The 15,236-nt window shown below is 48.5% G+C and overlaps 1 protein-coding gene across 2 annotated transcripts in view; it reads left to right on the top strand.

Annotated features, from left to right (window-relative positions):
- abcb7 (ATP-binding cassette, sub-family B (MDR/TAP), member 7) overlaps window positions 1-15,236 on the top strand; it is a 101,358-nt gene that overhangs the window by 14,944 nt on the left and 71,178 nt on the right. For both annotated transcript variants that reach the window (XM_072505750.1, XM_072505751.1), the window contains exons 3-4: window positions 3,412-3,495; window positions 8,564-8,683. In XM_072505750.1, the coding sequence (XP_072361851.1) occupies window positions 3,412-3,495; window positions 8,564-8,683 (204 nt within the window). The remainder of the gene's footprint in view (window positions 1-3,411; window positions 3,496-8,563; window positions 8,684-15,236) is intronic.

Consider the following 15,236-nt stretch of genomic DNA (forward strand, 5'->3'; position numbering starts at 1 on the left):
GACCCCCCCCAAGGCTCCAGTCTTTCCCCTATGCCGTCTCCACTGTCCCCAAATCTTCAGTGTAGCCACCACCACCGGGCTTGTGGTGTAGTTCCTCAGTGAGAACGGCAATGGGGCTGTCACCATAGCCTGTAGGCTAGTCCCCCTACAGGACGCCCTCTCTAATCTCTTCCACGCCGCTCCCTCCTCCTCTCCCATCCACTTACATTGAAATATTAGCGGCCCAATAATACTCACTTAGGCTCGGTAGTGCCAGCCCCCCCCCTATCCCTGCTACGCTGTAAGAATCCCTTCCTCACTCTCGGGGTCTTCCCGGCCCACACAAAACCCATGATGCTCTTTTCAATCCTTTAAAAAAAAAGCCTTCGTGATCACCACCGGGAGGCACTGAAACACAAAGAGGAATCTCGGGAGGACCACCATCTTAACCGCCTGCACCCTCCCTGCCAGTGACAGGGATACCATATCCCATCTCTTGAAATCCTCCTCCATTTGTTCCACCAACCGTGTTAAATTTAACCTTTGCAATGTGCCCCAATTCTTGGCTATCTGGATCCCCAGGTAACGAAAGTCCCTTGTTACCTTCCTCAACGGTAGGTCCTCTATTTCTCTACTCTGCTCCCCTGGATGCACCACAAACAACTCACTTTTCCCCATGTTCAATTTATACCCTGAAAAATCCCCATACTCCCCAAGTATCCGCATTATTTCTGGCATCCCCTCCGCCGGGTCTGCCACGTATAGTAGCAAATCGTCCGCATACAAAGATACCCGGTGCTCTTCTCCTCCTCTAAGTACTCCCCTCCACTTCTTGGAACCCCTCAACGCTATCGCCAGGGGCTCAATCGCCAGTGCAAACAATAATGGGGACAGAGGGCATCCCTGCCTTGTCCCTCTATGGAGCCGAAAATATGCAGATCCCCGTCCATTCGTGACCACGCTCGCCATCGGGGCCCTATACAACAGCTGCACCCATCTAACATACCCCTCTCCAAAACCAAATCTCCTCAACACCTCCCACAGATAATCCCACTCCACTCTATCAAATGCTTTCTCAGCATCCATCGCCACTACTATCTCCGTTTCCCCCTCTGGTGGGGCCATCATCATTACCCCTAACAGCCTCCGTATATTCGTGTTCAGCTGTCTCCCCTTCACAAACCCAGTTTGGTCCTCGTGGACCACCCCCGCATTGTAGCGGGTCCTTTTCCTTCTTTAAGAGAAGCGATATCGTTGCTTCAGACATAGTCGGGGGCAGTTGTCCCCTTTCCTTTGCCTCATTAAAGGTCCTCGTCAATACCGGGGCGAGCAAGTCCACACATTTTCTATAGAATTCGACTGGGAATCCATCCGGTCCCGGGGCCTTTGCCGCCTGCATGCTCCTAATTCCTTTCACCACTTCTTCTACCTCGATCTGTGCTCCCAGTCCCACCCTTTCCTGCTCTTCCACCTTGGCAAATTCCAGCCGATCCAAGAAGCCCATCATTCTCTCCCTCCCATCCGGGGGTTGAGCTTCATATAATTTTTTATAAAATGTCTTGAACACTCCATTCACTCTCTCCGCTCCCCGCTCCATCTCTACTTCCTCATCCCTCACTCCCCCTATTTCCCTCGCTGCTCTCCTTTTCCTCAATTGGTGTGCCAGCAACCTGCTCGCCTTCTCCCCATATTCGTACTGTACACCCTGTGCCTTCCTCCATTGTGCCTCTGCAGTGCCCGTAGACAGCAAGTCAAATTCTACATGTAGCCTTTGCCTTTCCCTGTACAGTCCCTCCTCCGGTGCTTCCGCATATTGTCTGTCCACCCTCAAAAGTTCTTGCAGCAACCGCTCCCGTTCCTTACTCTCCTGCTTCCCTTTATGTGCCCTTATTGATATCAGCTCCCCTCTAACCACCGCCTTCAACGCCTCCCAGACCACTCCCACCTGGACCTCCCCATTATCATTGAGTTCCAAGTACTTTTCAATGCACCCCCTCACCCTTAGACACACCCCCTCATCTGCCATTAGTCCCATGTCCATTCTCCAGGGTGGGCGCCCTCCTGTTTCCTCCCCTATCTCCAAGTCTACCCAGTGTGGAGCGTGATCCGAAATGGCTATAGCCGTATACTCCGTTCCCCTCACCTTCGGGATCAACGCCCTTCCCAGCACAAAAAAGTCTATTCGCGAGTAGACTTTATGGACATAGGAGAAAAATGAGAGCTCCTTACTCCTAGGTCTGCTAAATCTCCACGGGTCTACACCTCCCATCTGCTCCATAAAATCTTTAAGTACCTTGGCTGCTGCCGGCCTCCTTCCAGTCCTGGACTTCGACCTATCCAGCCCTGGTTCCAACACCGTATTAAAATCTCCCCCCATTATCAGCTTTCCCATCTCTAGGTCCGGAATGCGTCCTAGCATCCGCCTCATAAAATTGGCATCATCCCAGTTCGGGGCATATACGTTTACCAAAACCACCGTCTCCCCCTGTAGTTTGCCACTCACCATCACGTATCTGCCCCCGTTATCCGCCACTATAGTCTTTGCCTCGAACATTACCCGCTTCCCCACTAATATAGCCACCCCCCTGTTTTTCGCATCTAGCCCCGAATGGAACACCTGCCCCACCCATCCTTTGCGTAGCCTCACCTGGTCTATCAGTTTCAGGTGCGTTTCCTGTAACATAACCACATCTGCCTTAAGTTTCTTAAGGTGTGCGAGTACCCGTGCCCTCTTTATCGGCCCGTTCAGCCCTCTCACGTTCCACGTAATCAGCCGGGTTGGGGGGCTTGCAAAGTGATTTCTAACCTCAGAACGGTATTTTATTGTAGCCATTCTGTTGATGCTGGATGGCGCCACAGTCACATTCATTGCAGCGAGAAAACATGGGTGCATTCTCTATCTTGCCCTCCTGCTACTTTCTCACCTTCCCTCTAATAGATTTTAACAGAACTTGCCATCTGTTAAGCTTCTATACTCATTGCATTTTTTTGAAAAAAGGAGCTGGATTGAAGTGCTTATCTTGTTTAAATTATGCATGAGCAACACTCACAAGTTAATTTTTATTTTTTCCTGTACTTATTTTGCGACAAGAAATTCCCATTAAAATCACATTCAGGGCGGGTGAAACAGTGGTTGGGAGGTAGGGTGGTGACCTTATGTATTTTTTCTGGTATTGGTCAAATGGCGAGCAAGGTTTAAAAATGGGAGCTTTTGCATGCTTCCGCCTTGGATCTTTTGGCTGTAGATTTGAGTGTAAATGAGATGCAAGTCATTTTGTGCGTCTGGAATCCAATGTGTAGCATCATCAATGGTTTTGTTTCTAAAAGAACTTCAATACAAAAGTCATTAACTTAAGCTTTCTACTGTTGTGACTTGTGCCGTTACATATTGTAAAATCTTTGCTTGTATAACTGTTTTGTTTTTGGTTTCAGGGATCCCAGTGGTTGCAGTTGATAGATAAAAGGACAGGCTGGCATGGGCATGCTGGTGGAGGCCTTCATACCGACCCCAAAAATGTAACTATTGTGTGTTTGTGGTTGAGCGCATACTGGGAATGCAATTTTATTTTCATATCTGATGCCTAAGTTTTACCTGAAATCCGTATTGTTTTCATGAAAGGTTGTTTGGTGTGTAATTTACATCCTTGTAAACATGTTGGGTTTTGTTTAATAATGCTTCCATGAAGTAACCTTGAATATGTTAAAGGTGTTATATAATTATTACTGTATCAAGTCATTTTTCTTGAAATCAGCCATCCTTAACAGGATGAAATAGGAGCATAATTTCTTAATTAGACTAAAAAAGATGGCGGGGACGGGCAGCAAATGAGAAATAGGATTTTATTCATTCAACTATTTGGTGCTGTTAGAAGTGGATTTAATTTATGGGGAAGGCTAGCCTAAAAACCTGGATTTGCAAATCATGTAAGCGTGTAGGGTGTGAGGATTGTGCCCCAAAATAGCTTTCATTTTCACTGTAAAAGTTGAATTCTAAAAGCCGAACTCTAGCATTATCTGAGTTACTGGCAAATGAGTTGGAATTTGTTCCCCACAAATTGGATAAGACAACTTCAGAAGGTGGACAGAATCATGGAAGGTTTATGGCACAGAAAGAAGCCACTAGTCCCATTGGGTCTGAACGGGTTGAAAAATCAGCCACTCAACCTGATCCCACTTTCCAGCATTTCATCCGCTACGGAAGTCTACAGGTTGCAGCAGTTGAGGTTTGGATTACACATCCAAACATCTTTTAAATGAGGATTGCTGCCTCTGCTACCCTTGCAAGTAGCGAGTTCCTAAACCCCCACAACCCTCTGGATGAAAAATAATTCTCATCTCATCTCGCAAATCTCTCTACCAATCACTGTAAATCTGTGCACCCTAGTTGTTGACCTCTCTGCTCAAGTAAATATGTCCTTCCTATCCACTCCATCCAGGTCTCTTTCAATAATGTGCATCTCAATCAAATCTCTCCTCAGCCACCTCGGTTCCAAAGAGCACAACCCCAGCCTACCATTCTTTCCTCATAGCTGCAATGTTTCAGTCCTGACAACATTCTCATAAATCTCCTCTGTGCCCTCTCTAATGGAATTACATTCTTGCTGCAATGAGGTGACCAGAACTTCGCACAGTACTCATGTTGTGGCCTAACTAATGTTTAGAATCGTTCCAGCATAACCGCCCTGCTCTATATTCTACATCTCAGTTAATAAATGAAAGGGTTCCATATGCCTTCTGAACTGCTTTATCAATCTGTCCTGCTACCTTAAGGGATATGGGCCGGGATTCTCCAATCCCGCGGCCAAGTTCTGACGCCGGCGTGAAAAGCGGCGCCAACCACTCAGGCGTCAACAGACCCCGATATTGAGGAATGCTCCACTTCCTAGGCGGCTGGGTCAGTGCCGGAGTGGACCCTGCAGCTTCGGCCAGCGTGATTCTATGCATGCGCGCTGCGGCCGGCGTGATGCTGCGCGTGGGTTCCAGTCTCCGCGCCGGCCCCCCGGGCAATATGGCGGAGCCCTACAGGGGCCCCGCGCGGGTGAACATAGGCCCCCACGAAACCAGCCCGCCCGCCGATCGCGGGCCAGGCCACCGTGCCCCCTGGGGTTGGATACCTCCACCCCCTCCAGGGCGGCCCCTGCAGACACACCTTCCAGGTCCCGCCGTGTGGGACCTGAGTGACCCACGCCGGCGGGACTCGGCCGAACCCGGCGGCCACCCGGCCCGTCGGGGCCTGGAGAATCGCCTGGGGGGGGGGGGGGGGGCGCTTTCCATGGCCCCCGGCCGGCGTGGCGGCGATCCCGCGGGCGCCGGAGAATAGATAAGCCAACGGCGGGGCGTGATTCTCGCGTCCCCCGGGGATTCTTCGACCTGGCACGGGGTCGGAGAATCCCAGCCGTGGACTTTGCTCCAAGGCCCCTCACTTCCTCTCTACCTCTCAGTATCCTCCCGTTTATTGTGCAATCTTTTGCCTTGTTTGTACTCTCCAAATGCATCACCTCGTACTGCTCTGGGTTGATTTCCATTTGCCCACCTGACCAGTCCATTGATATCTTCCTACATAGTGGTATATAAATGCTGTTCTGTTGCTCATACTTCCAATTCCTTGTCTTGCATTTCTTCTCTTCCTAAGTGAGGAGCAATTTTATCCTTTAATTTTTTTATATAGGATTTTTATTCTTAAATTTTACACTTGTAAGATGTTTGAAAGGGTTATTATTTACAATTTACATGCTGTTCCCTTTTTTTGGCTCCCCCCTCCCCCCCCCCCCTCTCTCTCCTTTCCTGCTATTTTCAGGCCCTGTCTTAGGCCCTTTCCTCCGTCGTAGGAGGTGGATTATTTGTTGCTTATTTTGCTCTTATGACTTTGTGGGGGCCTTCTGGCCCCCTCATCAGTCTCTCCCTGGGTACCCACCTGGCGTTTCCTTGGCTCTCTCTCTCTCTCTCTCTCTCTCTCTCTCTCTCTCTCTCTCTCTCTCTCTCTCTCTCTCTCTCTCTCTCTCTCTCTCTCTCTCTCTCTCTTCCCCCCCCCCCCCCCTTCCGTCTCTTGTTCATCCTCCCACTTCAGCCTTGCTCCATCCGGTGGTGCTCTTGCCCTTTCTAGAAGTAATCTGTATACGCCCCGCAGTTCCCTTTTTCCATATTATCCCGTCCAGTAGCTCCTCCATCATTGTGTGTCTCGGGGCTCTAGGGCACATTTATTTTATCCTTTATTATGGCCTTTTGACGTCTACCCATGAGTGTTGAACTGGTATCCAGTTTGTTTTCTTCATTCTTGGATCGAGGCATTATATTTGTAACCTTTCAGTCCTCTGCTACAGCATTTCTATCCAAGGATATTTGAAAGGCTTTTTAGAAACATTTTCTTTAGCATTGAGTTTCATCAACATTTTCAGCAGTACTTCCTTATCTATAATTGTTCCATGTAATTGTTTCAGCTCCCCTATGTATCCTTTAATTCACACTAAGGCATGCTTCTGTAAAAACTGTGAAAAAGCACTGGCAACCATTCTTTCTTACTCCATTAGATTCTTCTTTTCTCTCTCAATTATCACGTTATTCGTTTTATCGACTCAACTTTGTGTTGATAAAATCCTGTCCAATTTCCCTTTTATATTCCTTCGCAGTCTATCTTTGTGCTCCCCTTGGCCTTTCTAATCTTTTGCTTCTCCTTTTGTATTATCTATTTTCTGCTTATTTTCTTTTGTTATTTCTGCAATTAATATTTCAATTCACGCCATGAGGGCCCCCCCGCCCCCAAACCTTTCATGTATATATATCTGGTTTGCTCCAAGTGTTACCGTGGAAGATCTGTTAATTTAAAACACATGAAAAATTCTTGAAAGCGACAGTTCCAAAAAGCTTGTTTTTAAAATCGGAGAGAGTATTTTTGCCATTGTGTTCACAATATTAAACTAAATGCCCAGATTTCATGGCCTGCGGCGAAGCAACAGTGCTGATGGCTGCCCTTGAAGTAAGCTGTCCATGAAGATCTTGTGATCACTGGCATGGCTTTCCCCTTTCCCAGTGGAAGTTTGAATTTGGCACATATCAAGGGGATCTCTAGATGTCCAGTAACTGCGCTGTCATCGAGCAGGGTAAAAGGCAATCACACAGCAAACCAAGAAGTAAAAATCACAGTTTGTCATTTTGATCAGAATTTCAATTGATTGGGATAGATAAATAGGATTAAAGTAGAAGCTTCGAACTTTAGTTTTTTTCTTAATGTGATTTAAAAAAAAAAAACAAATGGAGAAATTTGACATCCCAAAAATAGAAGATTTGGTTTCAGGGAAGCAGATTGATCATCAGTAATTCTGACCGTAGTGGGGCGGCATGGTGGCACAGCTGCCTACGACGCTGAGGACCCGGGTTCGATCCTGGCCCTGGGCCACTGTCCGTCTAGAGTTTGCAATTCGCTCCGTGTCTGCGTGGGCTTCACCCCCACAACCCAAAAATGTGCAGGATATGTGAATTGGCCACGCTAAATTGTCCCTTAATTGGAAAAAAATAATTGGGTGCTCGAATTTTTTAAAAAAAAGTAATTATGACCGTAGCACACCATACTCTGTATGCTTCATCCGATGTTAGCACTGTACTCTGTATGCTTCACCTGATTCCTATGTATTTACATTGTGTATTCACCGTATGCCCTACGTTTTTCATGTATGGAACGATCTGCCTGGACTGTACGCAGAACAATACATTTTGCTGTACCTCAGTATACGTAACAAATCTAAAATCCAATTACACTTCATTCAACAAGGCTTTCAAAGGTTTTAATCCTCAAAACTAAGAGTGTAAAGGAACAGGTTTTTGTCAGCTCGGTGATTTCTACTTCATTGCAGCATGTAGGACATCAACAGCACACCTTATGGGGGCGCATAGAATCATGGACAGTTACGTCTGGGTTTCTGTGTTTAACTCATGAGGCATGAAGCTGCTGAGAGTTTCAGAGGAGTAATATAGAAAATAATAATAATCGCTTATTGTCGCAAGTAGGCTTCAATGAAGTTACTGTGAAAAGCCCCTAGTCGCCACATTCCGGCCCCTGTTCGGGGAGGCCGTTATGGGAATTTAACCCGTGCTGCTGGCCTTGTTCAGCATTACAAGCCAGCTGTTTAGCCCACTGTGCTATACCAGCCCCATAATATTATTTAAAGTGTAGATTTATGTTGTTTTAGCAAAGCTATCTGTGAATGTTTTTAATGATTACAAAGGACTACTATCTCTTGGTATCCTAGCAATTTCAAGATGCTGCCTCATCATTAGATTTCTTTTGAAAAGTTGTATGATTAAAAATGATTTTAAACACTTTGTTCAGTTTATTTCTGACTTTTAAAAATCTAATGTACTGCAACAATAGACTTGCTGAACCCAGCTATTAGTTGAATTTATAGTGGTGCAGCTAGCTCTAGGCCACAAAAATCACTCCTCACCTGCTGCTTCTGTTAAATAAGATAATTTAGGTTGTCAACACAGTCACCCATACAAACCAGAAATACTCACTGTCAGTAGCTTTCTGATGTTTACGAAAATCTATTGAGTTTAAAATTGTACTAATTTTATAAACGTTATCTTTCAGTTCAAAGATGTCGATACAGGAAAAATCCTCAGGGCTATGTTTACATATGTTTGGCCAAAGGATAGGCCTGACCTCCGTGCCAGGGTGGCTATATCTCTTGGCCTTTTAGGTGGAGCGAAGGTCAGTAATTCGTATTTTAAGAATGGGATGAGTTTTTGTAACTACTGTGCCATCCAATAGGTTTTTATTTGCAACTTCTTTGTGAATGTATGCATTTTTCAATAATTCTTTTTACCATGGTGCCATTTCATATTTTAGTAATCCAACATAGTAAAAAGCTTGACCTTCTATTTTATGTTAGTGTAAATTGAGGGAAATTTAGTTTTAATTGTTTTGTTTTTTTAAATTTAGAGTACCCAGTTACTTTTATTTTCCCTATTAAGGGGCAATTTAGTGTGGCCAATCCACCTAACCTGCACATCTTTGGGTTGTGGGGGTGAAACCCACGCAGACACGGGGAGAATGTGCAAACTCCACACGGACAGGAATTCGAGGGCCGGAATTTGAACCCAGGTCCTCAGTGCCGCAGTCCCAGTGCTAACCACTGCGCCACATGCCGCCTTTTAGTCTAATTGTTAGCAAGGAAACGAGAAGGAGACTTGTTTTGCACAAAGTTATTTTACACGATAGTGGAGTTGTTATAACTCCGTTTCTGGTATAATCCCCTTTCTACAACAAAGTAAATTGTGTTGACTTCACAATCTTTCTGTTTGCATTTGATCAACTTTGAAATGGAGAGGGAGACATATTAACCTCCCAACTATCATGTCAAGCTGGGAGTTCAAAAACGTACGAAAATGAAATCTAAAGGAAGTGATGGATTTAAATTAAATGCTAATTTTGATCAGAGAAATAATTTAAGGGCCTGGTGGGATGGGGGTGATTGGATAGAAATTGGATTGCTTCGCTGTTTTCCTGCAGAAGGTTTTGCTCTTTTTTCTTTTGCCCAGCTGACAATGAACACAAACAGTGATTGATGCACAAGAATGTACATTAGCCGTTCAAGGTGTGTAGTAAAGGGAATTGTTGAGATGGTGTGAACATAAAATCAGAGGATGAAGCTTTTGCTCTTGACTGTTGCTCAGGGTAACTCCACCCTCCCCAAGTCCCAAAGTTACTAATGCAGTTTAGTGTGGTGGTTGAGGTCTCTGACATGTTAAAACATAAAATCTCACAGCTAATTAATCAAGGCTCATTGGCATCCATTGTTGTCAAGTCTTGGCTTAGATTACCTTATTTTGGGCAGCACCATGACGCAATGTTTAGCACAGCTGCCTCACGGCGCCGAGGTCCCAGGTTCGATACCCGGCTCTGGATCACAGTCCGTACGGACATTCTCTCCGTGTTTGCATGGGTTTTGCCCCCCACAACACACAGATGTGCAGGGTAGGTGGATTGGCCAAACTAAATTGCCCCTTAATTGGAAAACATGAATTGGGTACTCTAAATTTATTTTAAAAAGATTACCTTGTTTTCCGGAAGTTTGTGGAGCTGGAAAATGAAAAGGTGAGGGGGACAAATGTACGCATAATTTAAATTTTAACTCTCCACAGAAATGCAAAAGTTCCATCAGAGGTGCAAACTGTGTAGAAAATAATTTGCAGACGAGTCTGCCTAAGGCCACCTTTTCTACCTACTCGAGAAGGCCGGGGAGCAGCACTAGGTAAATTGCTGTTCGGAGAACCAGTTCGGCCACACCAGGCCAAATGGCCTCCTGTACTGTATAAACTATTATGTGATTCTGTGAGTCAGAAAATGTTAGAAATATACTGTGTAATTTGTCAGCGTCAGAATTAGAGAGATTAATGTTCCAAGTGGATGTCTTGCCTCGGAAGCGTGATGGTCTATCTCCAGAATAGAGTAACGTTAAATGGGATGTTTACTTTTTTTTTTTTAATTAAAAAATTGTTTAAATTCTTTTTAATTTAGAGTACCCAATTCATTTTTTCCAATTAAGGGGCAATTTAGCATAGCCAATCCACCTACCCTGCACATCTTTGGGTTGTGGGGACTTCCAGTTGCGGCGATACGGAGCTAAGCCGCGTGTTTCGGCAGCTCCGGCGAAAACGGACTTTCGGGCTCTCCAGAGGAGCCCCAACGGAGCTTTTTTCAGATTAATCCCGTGTGGGAAGGAGCAGTGAGGTCCCCCCCCCCTACAATATTTGGCAGGGAGCAGCAGTGGAGCAACGAGGAAAGAGGCCATGGAGCAGAGATCAAAACGAGGGGAAGAAGGCAAGATGGCGGAGAGCGAGCAGCGTGGGGGCCAGACCAGCAGGAGTTCCTCATGAGATGTGTGGAGGTGCTGAAAAAGGAGGTGCTGGAGCCGATGCTGTTGGCGATTGAGGGGCTGAAGAAGACCCAGGCGGTGGAGCTTCGTGAGGTGAACGATAAAGTGAACACCAACGAGGACGATATCCTGGGCCTGGCGGTAAAAGTGGAGGCGCACAAGGCGGTGCACAGGAGGTGGGCCGAGAGAATTGAGGTCCTGGAGAACAGGTCGAGGAGGAAGAACCTCCGGATTCTGGGTCTCCCCGAAGGAGTGGAGGGAGCTGATGCCGTGGCGTACGTGAGAACGATGCTCCATTCGCTGATGGGTGCGGAGGCCTCTCCGACCCCCCAGGAGCTGGAAGGGGCTCACCGGGTCCTGGCGAGGAGACCCAAGGCAGATGAGCCGCCAAGGGCGATAGTGGCAAGGTTCCATCGCTTTGTGGACAAAGAAAGTGTGCTAGATGGGCCAAGAAGGTGCGGAGCAGCAGATGGGAGAACGCGGTGATCCGAATATACCAGGATTGGAGCGCGGAGGTGGCTTCAACCGGGCCAAGGCGGTGCTGCATAGAAAAAGAGTCCGGTTCGGCATGCTGCAGCCTGCGCGACTGTGGGTCACTTATCAGGACAGACACTATTATTTTGAAACGCCAGAAGAGGCTTGGACCTTTATACAGACGGAAAAACTGGACTCGAACTGAGGGGATGTGGTTGTATATGGGGTTGTAAATATGGGTAAAGAATATTTTGTGGGTGAGATGGGGATGTGGGTAGAGTTCTGGTTAAAATTCTTAAAATTTCCTTTTTTCTTTTCTGTAGACAAAATGATGATGATGGGGAATGTGGGCGTCGGGCCTGGAGGGAGGTGAGACTCGGGGATGAGGGAACTGGGATGATGGCCGCAGCAGGAGCTGCGCCACAGGGGGCGGGGCTGGTTCAGCAAAGCGCGGGCTTTTTTCCCGCGCCAAAAGGTGGGGGGGGGGGGGGGGGGGGGGGGGGAGATGGAGGAAGGTAAGGAGGAGGAGAGACTCCCACACGGGGAGATCAACGGGAAGGCAGGGGAAGCAGAGGTCAGCTGACTCACGGAAGTAATATGGGGGGAGCAAAAGTGCTAGATGTGGATCTAGGACCCCCCCCCAAATCCGGCTGATCACGTGGAATGTGAGAGGCCTAAATGGGCCGGTTAAGAGGGCCCGAGTGTTCCCGCACCTAAAGGGACTGAGGGCAGACGTGGCCATGCTTCAGGAGACACATCTGAATGTGGCAGATCAGGTCAGGTTAAGGAAGGGATGGGTGGGACAGGTGTTCCATTCAGGGCTGGATGTGAAGAATAGAGGGGTGGCAATACTGGTGGGAAAGCGGGTGTCATTTGAGGCCAAGAACATAGTAGCGGACAAGGGAGGCCTATACGTGATGGTGAGTGGTAGGTTGCAGGGGACGGAGGTGGTACTGGTGAATGTATATGCCCCAAACTGGGACGATGCTGGATTCATGAAACGGATGTTGGGGGCGTATTCCAGACCAGGAGGTAGGGAGTTTGATAATGGGTGGGGATTTTAACACGGTGCTGGACCAGCATTAGATCGTTCCAGATCAAGGACTGGGAGGAGGCCGGCTGCGGCCAAGGTGCTTAGGGGGTTTATGGATCAGATGGGGGGGGGAGTAGATCCGTGGAGATTTGCCAGACCTTTGGCCAGAGAATTTTCTTTTTTCTCCCACGTACATAAGGCCTACTCCCGGATAGATCTTTTTTGTTTTGGGCAGGGCACTGATCCCGAAAGTGGAGGGAACGGAGTATTCGTCCATAGCCATTTCAGACCATGCCCCGCACTGGGTGGAGCTGGGGCTGGGGGAGGAGAGGGACCAACGCCCGTTGTGGAGGTTGGATGTGGGACTGCTGGCACACGAGGAAGTGTGCGGGTGGTTGCGGGAATGTATTGAAAGATATCTGAAGGCTAACGACAACAGGGAGGTGCAGGTGGGAGTAGTATGGGAGGCGCTGAAGGCGGTGGTCAGGGGAGAGTTAATCTCCATCAGGGCTCACAGGGTGAAGAGAGAGGGCAGGGAAAGGGAGAGGTTAGTGGGGGAGATTTTAAGGGTGGACAGGAGCTATGCAGAGGGACTACTCTGGGAGAGATGAAGTCTCCAGACGGAGTTCGACCTGTTGATCACAGGGAAGGCAGAGGCACAGCAGAGGAAGGCACAGGGGGCAATATATGAATATGGGGAGAAGGCGAGCCAGATGCTGGCACACCAGCTCTGTAAGAGGATGGCAGCGAGGGAAATAGGTGGAGTCAAAGATGGCAGGGGAACTACGGTGCGGAGTACAGGGAAAGTGAATGAGGCTTTTAAGGCCTTTTACGAGGAACTGTATAGGTCCCAGCCCCCCAGGGGGAAAAGAGGGGATGCGGCGATTCGTGGATCAGTTGAGGTTCCCAAGGGTGGAGGTGCAGGAGGTGGCGGGTCTGGTGGCGCCAATTGGTGTGGAGGAGCTGGTTAAAGGACTGGGGAGCATGCAGGCAGGGAAGGCCCCGGGGCCGGATGGGTTCCCGGTGGAGTTCTACAGGAAGTATGTAGACCTGTTAGCCCCGTTGCTGGTAAGGACCTTCAATGAATCAAGGGAGGGGGGGGACCCTGCCCTCGACAATGTCGGAGGCGACGATCTCTTTGATCTTGAAGCGGGATAAGGACCCACTTCTCGCTCCTTAATGTAGATGCTAAGTTGCTGGCAAAAATGTTGGCCATGAGGATTGAGGACTGTGTCCCGGGGGTTATTCACGAGGACCAGATGGGATTCGTAAAGGGTAGGCAGTTAAACACTAATGTGCAAAGGCTCTTAAATGTGATAATGATGCCATCGGTGGAGGGAGAAGCGGAGATAGTGACAGCCATGGACGCGGAGAAGGCCTTTGATCGGGTAGAGTGGGAGTATCTCTGGGAAGTGTTGAGGAGGTTTGGGTTCGGGGGAGGGTTTATTAGTTGGGTTAAGCTCCTGTATAAAGCCCCGGTGGCGAGTGGTCACGAACCGGTGGAGGTCGGAGTATTTCCGGCTGTATCGAGGGACGAGGCAGGGGTGCCCCCTGTCCCCTCTGCTGTTCGCATTAGCAATTGAACCTTTGGCCATGGCGTTAAGGGAGTCGGGGAAATGGAAGGGGGTGGTTCGAGGGGGAGAGGAACATCGAGTGTCGCTGTATGCAGACGACCTGTTGCTGTATGTGACGGATCCAGTGGAGGGGATGGTTGAGGTAATGCAGATCCTACGGGAGTTTGGAGATTTTTCGGGCTATAAGCTCAATGTGGGAAAGAGTGTGCTCTTTGTGATCCATCCGGGGGACCAGGAAAGAGGGATAGAGGACCTACCGTTGAGGAGGGCGGAAAGGAGTTTTCGATATTTGGGGATTCAGGTAGCTAGGAGTTGGGGGCACTGCACAAACTTAATTTGACGCGTTTGGTGAAACAGATGGAGGAGGATTTTAAAAGGTAGGACATGTTGCCACTCTCGCTGGCGGGTAGGTTACAGTCGGTTAAAATGGTGGTCCTCCCGAGATTTCTTTTTGTATTCCAATGCCTCCCAATTGTGATCACTAAGGCCTTTATTAAGAGGGTAAGCAGGATCATTACGGGGTTTGTGTGGGCGTGCAAGACCCCGCGGGTAAGGAGGGGGTTCTTAGAGCACAGCAGAGATAGAAGAGGGTTGGCATTGCCGAATCTGGGTGGTTATTATTGGGCAGCCAACGTGGCAATGATCCGTAAGTGGGTGATGGAGGGAGAGAGGACGGCGTGGAAGAGGTTGGAGATGGCGTCCTGTAAAGGAACGAGCCTGGGGGCGCTGGTGACGGCACTCGCCGACAAGGTACACCACGAGCCCGGTGGTGGCAGCAACGCTAAAGATCTGGGAGCAGTGGAGACGGCACAGGGGTGCGACGGGAGCCTCGGTGTGGTCCCCGATCAGAGACAACCATCGGTTTGTCCCAGGTAGGATGGATGGGGGATTTCAGAGATGGCATCGGGTAGGAATTAGAAGAATGGGGGACCTGTTCATTGACGGGACGTTCGCGAGCTTAGGGGCGCTGGAGGAGAAGTTTGGGCTACCCCCGGAAAACGCTTTCAGGTACATGCAAGTGAGGGCGTTTGTGAGGCGGCAGGTGAGGGATTTTCCGCTACTCCCGGCACAGGGGATTCAAGATAGGGTGATTTCGGGCGTATGGGTCGGAGAGGGCAAGGTGTCGGCGATATACCAGGAGATGAAAGAAGAGGGGGAGGCTTTGGTAGAGGAGCTGAAGGGTAAATGGGAAGAGGAGTTGGGGGAGGAGATTGAGGAGGGGCTATGGGCTGATGCCCTAAGTAGGTTAATTCCTCTTCCTGGTGTGCAAGGCTTAGCCTGATACAATTTAAGGTGGTTCATAGA

The sequence above is a fragment of the Scyliorhinus torazame genome, chromosome 5 (genome assembly GCF_047496885.1).
Source record: "Scyliorhinus torazame isolate Kashiwa2021f chromosome 5, sScyTor2.1, whole genome shotgun sequence".
Lineage (NCBI taxonomy): Eukaryota > Metazoa > Chordata > Chondrichthyes > Carcharhiniformes > Scyliorhinidae > Scyliorhinus > Scyliorhinus torazame.